Source organism: Dermacentor andersoni, chromosome 1 (assembly GCF_023375885.2).
Source record: "Dermacentor andersoni chromosome 1, qqDerAnde1_hic_scaffold, whole genome shotgun sequence".
Taxonomy (NCBI): domain Eukaryota; kingdom Metazoa; phylum Arthropoda; class Arachnida; order Ixodida; family Ixodidae; genus Dermacentor; species Dermacentor andersoni.
This window is the reverse complement of record NC_092814.1, coordinates 139,381,176-139,390,184: the sequence shown is the minus strand read 5'-3', so window position 1 is coordinate 139,390,184 and position 9,009 is coordinate 139,381,176. Positions and strand designations below refer to the sequence as shown.

Sequence of the window (9,009 nt, the reverse complement as noted above, 5' to 3'; positions counted from 1 at the left end):
GGAAGATCCGGTTTGCTACCCTGCGCTGGGGAAAGAGGGGAGGGGAGGTAAAGTGATAAGAAAACAGAGATAAAGAAAGAAAGGAACATAGACATACAATCACAGTCGGTCACTGTCGCCGCATACTGTCACCGCACAGCACAGTAGCACTTGCAGCACTCTAAACATCTGTTCAGGCTACAGCCGCTTGTCCAATTCTGTTGCCTTTAAAAACTGCAACAGTGCCCTCGTCGCCCTCCGCTGCGATGGCTTGTGATGGCGGCATTTTAAAATAAGTTCCTCTCTTAGAGGTCTCCTGTCAAAGCGCGCGCGCGCATGTGTGTGTGTGCATGTGTGTGTGTGTGTGCGCGCGCGCATGCATTGAGGTTCTTGCATAACGATCACAACTCCGGGCTGCTTCAGATCGGGCACATTGAGAACATTGGCTGTATTCGTGCCCTTCGGCGCCCTTTACGGAGCGAAATATTTAAACATTAGCGGCAGCACCCCTCCCGCCCCCCCCCCCCCCCCCCCACTTCCACTCCGTCGACCGGGTCGCAGCATTGGCGGCCGACCACAAAATGCAATGTCAGTACAAAATCTATATTTAATAGTTTGTTAAAAATAACGATCTAAATTGTATTTAATTTTTAATTATGATTTTAAGTATTGTTGTGGTACATTTGCTTCATGACAAGTTTATTTTTAGAGAAATGAGACGATCAGGCTAGCAACATTGAGTATCTCAATCTCGAAGGTCCCGGATGTTATCCTCGTGTTCGGTGGCGTCTGTGGTAGCGTTCCAGGCGTTCTTTCGTGGTGGAAATATTTGTGTGCGGCCTTCTCGCAGCGCATCCCCTTTACCAGCCTAAAAAATGATGTTAATGTACTACCTGGATGAAAGCGGCAATCGAGTGTACACACTGAAGCACGTCTCCCCAGACGGAAAGCCGACAATCTCGGCGCATCCGTCACGTTTTACGCCTGACGACAAGTACTCCAAGTACAGGATCCTGATCAAGCGCCGCTTCAACCTGCTACCAACGCAGCAGCCGAAGCAAACCTTCTAGACAGCAAGCACGAAGAGGGTTGGGGCGACAGGGCTGAGAAGGAAAAACTTAACTTTCATGACTGTTTTTCTTGTTTGATTAGATACAAAAGGTTGAATTTATTTCTAATGGCAGGTCTCGAAGAGGTGGGCATTCCAGGTCGGGAGTTTCTTCGCGAGGCTTTGACCAATTGTTCAGACCCACTGCGCGCAATTGAAGAGTTTCAAGAAGAAAATGGAATTCTGTTGCCGTCTTTACGTCCTATGTTGCCGCTGCTTGATTTGCATGGTGTGTGCAGGCTTGAGTTCCATACGTCTGTGTTGGAAGAGCTAAAGGAGCGCCTTCTACAGCAAATTGAAAACCTTGGCAAGCAAGAAGGACGCGAGAAAGAGAAAAAGCTCAAAGAGATGTTGCAGAAAAGTTTTCCAGTAATCAAGGTACGAGTCTAGTTTGCTTTGTAAACGCGTGAGTAAGCACGTGGGCGCAAATGAGTGCGTAGAGATTTTACTTGCATACATAGAGCAACTTCTGAGGGAGTGAAAACACTTGCTTTAAATGGGTTGTAAGTTTGTGAACACAGAACGGTGTACCGCGCTCGTAAGTTGCTGCGGCGTCCCGCATATGCAAATGCAAAGGTTTGAGTTTTGTGTTCGCATTGTGGCGGCAGCATCAAGTGACGCTTCGTTAAGCCTGCTGTCATATCATCCAGTTCTGTGCTGCTTGTTGCTTTCTCGTGGATTACTAAATGAACGAGTAGTCCATACTTAATGCAATCAAGAAAATTTCTAGTGAGCCTAATATTGTCCTAATTTTAGCAAAAGCTATTCTAACATGTGCCACAGTTTGAAGACCGGACTGACTGTCAATGACGCGTTTAAGTTGACGTATAGAAAACACTGCAAGCTTTTAATACTTCAAGAGGAAAATAGTGCTCTGTTGTTTACTTTTTATTTTTCTCCCTTGTATACGCCATGCATCACTTGTAATAATGGTAACTGCTGTTATCTCTACATCAGTGTAAGTAACAGAGGGTTGGATTGACACCTAATGTGAGCATAATGCCATAAATCCTTCAATGACCTGGCACTCTGACCATACCTGGCCCTTGCACCAAAAAAATCCCACACATGTAAAATAATGGGCTGTAAGATCCCGTACATCTGAATGTTCATGGCAACATTTCTGGTGGACTTTAAGTTGTGTGCAGCATTGACCCATATTACTATACAGCCGCTAGAAATCTGTCTCATGTGTCTTGTGAACTGGGGCTTAAACTCCCTTGTATGTTCGGCCTTTCCATACAGTTGAGCCTGCCTCCAAAAGTGCCAGTGCACATAGTGCGACAACTGTTGAAAATTTAGCCTGCATACACAGCGTAGTTTCCAAGGTTTCCATAGTGCATTTTGTCCTTTTTTGCCTGATGTTACACTCAAATTTTGCAATACTTGCAAAGTATAGCTCTGCATCTTGTGAACCTGTAACATAGCTGACTGTATAAAGCAGACGTCAAAAGTTTTTGTTTTGCTCATTTTTGTTGTTGCCTTGTTTGCATTACGAAAACCATGCAAACTTATAATTGCCATATTACACCGGTGTGGACAGTAAGATATACAGAGAAAGTGTAATGCTTTGCATTCATGCAGATGGTAAATCACTTGTGCTGTAACCTGCAAGGGGGAAGAAGTTGTAAATGCTAGAACTTATGTCTTAAAATGTGATTAAAAAATGAATATGTTGTGCTTAGTTGCGGCGTAATGTTAAATTCATGTTCATTAGTTCAGGCTCATTGGCATTTGCTAACACTTATGCATGACAAAGGAACGCCAGTATGTCTCTTGTGAGTTTTTGACCTCTGAAAACACTGTTTCTTTTTCTTTATAACTGAATCTCTTGTGCTGGCAGGTCCCAGCGCTTCGTCCAGTGGTTATGTGCATACTGAAAAATATGGAGCACGTGGAAGAGAAATACCTGAAGCAATTGGTCAGCGACAAAACCCTTTACAAAGAATGTGATGTTCAGGTATGCATTGTGTATGTTTAACTCATGTGCATGCATCCAGAAAAGTTCAGAATGGGCAAACGGGAGAGGGGGGGGGGGGGGCTAATATACTTGGCAGTATAACTAAGCAAACTGGAATTCAGAGGTGTGCTGCATAAGCTCCACACTCTAGTATAGAATACATCCTTCAGTTGCAAGCTTTGAGGCTTATGCCTAGAAGTATTTGTCCTTTGTCAATTATACATTTGGAAGAAATTTATGAGCACATGTACCATACGTCAAAACATTTATGAGGCATGAACAGCAAGTAAATGAAAGAGTTTGCAGATGTGTTGATGAAGACTATTACTCACTGTGAAATGGCTTTTCACCACCTTTTTTGGTGCCTGCCCACTCTACCAAAGTTTGTTACAACTTTGGTAATTATGGGCTTTAGGAGTTTGCCACATGCCCTTCTGTGCCTCACCACTATGTATACAAAGTCTACTCGGTTGCTGCTAAATTTAACCTCAGTAGATCTTTCCTGCCTGTGACGTTCGGTTAAAAATTCTCTGCAGGTTGTTGCTCCAGCAGTCAGAATGAGATATTAACAGCTGACATTGCTGCATAACAGTAGCACATGTGACAGAGTTGGACAGGATAGGATAGGCATATTTGCTGGAAGTGCTTTTAACAGCTGTTGCTGAAAAGTTCGAATTGTGGTATGAGGTCTGTAGTAAACAGCACATGACACAATCTCAGGCTCCATGTTTCATTGCCATTGTGGCATTATTTGATGCAATTTCTACATGTTTATCACTTGGGGGTGTTTAGTTAAGCAAATAAGTGCATGTATTTTTTTTTTGGACATCATTTCATAAATAAGGGCAGGTTGCAACACCACCATGATGTCATAGATATGAGCAGTATATGCCTTCAGCTAGGTAAATGTTCATTTGCAAAAGTTGCATTGCACTGACAAAAATCTAACCTCGCAGATTCTCTGGTATTTACCTGCACAGCGAGCATCCAGGTGCGCAAAAATACTCTAAAGTTCCTGGTGGCACAACAGCATCATCAGCTACGCAGCTTAGATGCAAAATTCTGAATGCAGAGCTCGGCATGCATTTTGTCTGCAAAAGATTACCGAATGCTCTTCCACTGAACGAATGTCTGGAAAGAGTAAGCTGTCAATATAAACTTAGTATTTCTGTGTAGTGTAACTGTAGCTGAGCCAAGGACAGCAGACAGGCTTTTCTACACAAAACAACTTCTTCGGCAAATTGGTAGGGTCTGCTAAACATTGTTTCGTGCAGCAGCACTACTGTTGTGCTGTCACAATATCGACACGCAAGTACAGCTTGTGCATAGTCTTCATGTGAGGAGTTAGAAGGCCTCCAGAAATGTGCAGGGCATTGGCTGCACAGAAAGCACCCAAGCGCCAGAAAGAATGACGAAGCGAAACGGATGCATTGTGATGGTCCACTCAATCGACTGTAATGGCATGTGCGATGTGGAGGGTTAGGAGGTCTCTAGAGATGTGCAGTGCATTTTGCTGCAAAAGAGACGAAGCCAGACAGACGCAATGTCACGCTCCGCTCATTCACCTGTAATGGCAGCTAAATAAAGTATGTTATCAGTGCGAATGTTCTTGTGTAAGTTAGACTATCATTGTAGATGGGTTCATCTGGTGTTTTTTCAGATGAAATATGCCTCCATGAGCTCATGTGCTGTTTTATTGCCATTCTTGTGAGCTATGCTTTTCACGTGTTAATATTCGGTGCAAGGGTGGCAATAAAACAGCAAGTGAGCCTGGGGAGGCATATCTTGTCAGAGAAAAAAAGATCCAGCTTGTGTAGGTGACACTGATTATATTATATTCCACAGGAATGCACTTGTTTGAAGCCAATTTGTAGCTTTATAGATAAACTATCACTATCACATCTGCGACTTGCATTGCATTTGCATAAAAATTTCACCTTATGTTCTATCATTTGAATCGTTGAATCAATTGGTAACAATCATTGTAGATGGGTTCATCTGGTGTTTTTTCAGATGAAATATGCCTCCATGAGCTCATGTGCTGTTTTATTGCCACTCTTGTGAGCCATGCTTTTCATGTGTTAATATTCTGTGCAAGGGTGGCACTAAAACAGCATGTGAGCCTGGGGAGGCATATCTTGTCAGAGAAAAAAAGGTCCAGCTTGTGTAGGTGGCACTTTGATTATATTTTGTTATATTATATTTGTTTGAAGCCAATTTGTAGCTTTATAGATAAACTATCACTATCACATCTGCGTCTTGTGTTGCATTTGCATAAAAATTTCACCTTATGTTCTATCATTTGAATTGTTAAATCAATTGGTAATTGGTGCTTTGTCCTTGTATGTGTCCTTCCTTTGTATGTCTCTTTTTGAACCCAAAAACAATGTTTAGCTTTTCTGCTGTGCCTGTTATTAGAATGTACAGTAATGTTTGAAGCGTATGCAATGAGGGTGAAATGCAAAAAAGCCATGTCCCGTGCTTTGGGGGCACGTTAAAGATCCCCTGGTAGTCAGAATTAATCTGGAGTCCCCCACTACGGCTCGCCTCATCATGGTTTCATGGTTCATGGCCTCATCATCATCATGGATCATGGTTTTGGCATGTAAAACCCCAGAATTCATTCAGCAGTGCACAGAGTCCCTGACTTCCATCTGTGTACTTTGGAATCATCAAATTAACTTTTATACATGCAGACATGTGATCAAACAAATTCACATCTAGAGATGGCCATCCAGAGAGTGCAATTCTTTTATTACATATATTTATGCTGGGAGGGCATGCATCCCTAGCAAGTATATGTGATAGAGAATTGTAGTTTCTGGATTGCCATCTCTAGATTTGAATTAGTTGTTTGATAACGTGTCTGCAAGCATAAAAGCTTGTTCAATGATTCCAAAGTAAACAGTTGGAAGTCAGGGCCCATATGTGCCGTTTGCGTTCCTACTTGTTTTGCGTATTTGTGCTGCACAAAGCTCTGTTTTCAAGAGCCAGGAAACTAGAATGTGGCCCTTAGTCGTGTGCCCACTTGCAGTACGATTTGCAGGTCTAAGTCATTCACATATTCGTTTGTTGCAGGTGAAGCGTCAGATTTGGCAAGAGCACCAGAGCCTCTTTGGCGATGAGGTGCTGCCACTGCTTTCACAGTACATCCGGGAAAAGGAAGAAGCACTGTGGAGCCTGTCACCACCACCAACAGCTGGTGGTGCCTCAGCCGAGGCATCATCTTTCTTTGGACCATCACCCAAGCAGCGTAGGCAGGGGGCCGTTTTGCAGCGCCTGCTCGTAATGGTCGGCCGCAACGTGGTCCTCTATGACATGGTGCTCCAATTTGTGCGCACACTCTTCCTTCGAACACGCAACGTCCACTACTGCACTTTGCGTGTGGAGCTCCTCATGGCCCTGCATGACTTGGAGGTGCGCATTCTTTTTCTCTCTTTCTTTTTTCTTTTTTTTTCTGGATGCATGTACTGCGAAATAATAATGCCTTTGGACTTACTCAACTTATGGTAATATAGTCGAACTTCAATATAACAAAGTCGGTAAAATCGGCACATTACTTTGTTATGACGAAATTTCACTGTATTGAAATTCGACCTTTTAGGCAATTAAGTACAGTCGCCAATGGATTCTTATGTGGAAAGGGCCGTAATACTTTTTGTATTAGGCTATCAGAAAAAACAAATTTCAATGTGAACAAGATGCGTTTTGTTGAATTTGAGAATATGTGACCAACGATACTTCCCAGTACGTACTTTGTCAACAATATCTTCACATCAGCGGTACGAAGTGAAGCCTGCAAAACCTTCATGTCTGCTTTGCTGCAGCCGATAGTGTCACCGCCCATAGCGGGGCGATGCTATCATGAAAAGCGCAGGCGGGGGGGGGGGGGGGGGGGGGGTGCGCGAGTGCTTCCTCTGCCTCTTTTGTCAACATGTCTCCAAAACTCGTACTAATGTGACCTCTAGCACTAAACACACGGGAAGACAGTGCACATGTAGATAGGGCATGTGGGCCGAGTATGCTGACAGCCATGCGCAGCCACAGCCAGGCACTCACCTGCACCCCCCCTCTAGCGCTGCATGCGCTGCCCCCTCCCTTCTCGAGCGAGAAGACAGTGCGCATCCGGCCACCATGCTTCTTAGTTCGCCTTCACGCCTTTTCCCTCGCGACTCGTCTGTTGGGCGCAATAAAATCTTATCGCACTTGGACTTTTTAAGAAACATGGTAGCGAAGAGGATCTTGCTGTTATGCTGCTGTGCTTCCGTGGCTGCTCTCTGTCAGGCGGCGTGCAATTTGAAAGGTGCGCTCACAAGCAGCCACATGTAATTCAACCATTTGACCATCTGCATCCGCAGTAGTTTCCATTTATTGGCACGATATTCCTTCGCAGTGGTACTGCTATTTCATTATGTAGAGGTTCAGATAGGTGGTGTTCTATGGACAAGAAGTTATAACAAGGTAAAAGGTTCATTATATCGATAATGTTGTTATATTGAGGCTTAATTGTGTAACGAAGTAAACACAAAGTTTGGTTAACTGTGCTTTATTTCAATGAAATATTCTCCTGCTATAATGAAATTGTAAATGTGGGATCCAACATGCCGTCACTTATAGCAAATCAAATGCTTGTTTTCACATGCCTCAAAATGCATATTCTGGTTGCAAAAATGTCGAATGCAGCTGCCAGCTGATTTTTCAGCTGCCTGATTTTTCTGATTTGTACGATTCCTGTGGCACCGCTGTCTGCCCCTAGCACCAATGTACAACGCCAATAACTGAAATTGTGGATGCTGTACCGTGTTTCAGGCATGAACTTTGCATGCAATAACACAAGTATGGTGACCATGAACAAAGGTGCTGCCACATGAATAGCACAAAACTGCAACATGGGTTGACTCCCGAGGAAGTGACCTAAGCAGTGCGGCCAGTGGAGTGGCCGGTGAAAAACCAGTGAGGGAAGCTGACTGCCATTACGTTCACACTCATAGACCTTACCAGCGATCAAGCATGAGGTCAGACGCACAGGCTAGACTGATGGCTGTAGTAGCAGAGTACAGATTCACATGTGGTCCCCTCCATGTTCGAAAAGGCTGTCGGCGGTGTGCACGTTTTGGTCAGTGGCTTGGGGCTTGATTAGACCCCAGTTGCCAAGCCAACATGCCGATCCAGCGCGATAACACCAATTGCGCGGTTGCGTATTCATGGCGGTGCAGAGCACATGTATGTAACTGTTGTTCCCATGCCTCGTATCAGCACGGCAAGATGTCGACAGGTCATCAAAATCCACAGGAGGCTGTCAGCTTTGTTTCTTTCACATAGACCCAATTGCAGTGTTTTTAAAGCAAAGCTTTCTTTGCCTCTTCCTTCAACTTTCCCACTGCTGCTGCTGCTGCTGTGGCTGTCTTGCATGCCGTGTTGGGGTGGTTCAGAGCATGTATATACATAGAAAACTTGGCAGAAAGGAAAGGAGATGCGAGAAACTTGTTTGAACCTTTGCACTGCGTCGAATGTGCACAATGCCCTCTGAAACTCCCTGGGCGTTGCCACACTAGCTAGCCTCTTGAAAGCTGTGATTGTCTGTGACCCCTCCCGCAAAAGCATTGCAGAAATTGCAGCACTTACCTTTCAACTAATGTGCAAGTCCAGAGGGAAGCTAGACAGCATGGTAGAGAGGAAGCAGAGAATGGGTAGAACTGACATAGTCGTTCTACTGACTTGTCACTCATCACTCGCAGTTCTAATGCAAGGGGGTGGGGACTAGGGAAAAGGTGACGTGAGTAGGCAAGAAACGCTACTACTGTAGACACAGCAGCGGTTGCAGGGAAACAGAATAAATTTAAGTTCAAGGTGCGGTACAGTATGTTGCTGCTATTTCTGAAAAATAAACACCATGCAAATATATGTCAAGTAGACAACATACACAGGATGTGCAAAAGCAGAGCTGCATTAATTAAAGCGT

General features: G+C 44.2%; 1 protein-coding gene across 1 annotated transcript in view; it reads left to right on the top strand.

The window, feature by feature from the left end:
• Positions 1-1,046: 1,046 nt before the first annotated feature.
• The window catches only part of NELF-B (negative elongation factor B), an 80,134-nt gene continuing 72,171 nt past the window's right edge, over positions 1,047-9,009 (top strand). The window contains exons 1-3 of the mRNA XM_050191631.3: positions 1,047-1,465; positions 2,931-3,047; positions 6,126-6,464. Coding sequence (XP_050047588.1) covers positions 1,157-1,465; positions 2,931-3,047; positions 6,126-6,464 — 765 coding nt within the window. The 5' untranslated portion in view covers positions 1,047-1,156. The remainder of the gene's footprint in view (positions 1,466-2,930; positions 3,048-6,125; positions 6,465-9,009) is intronic.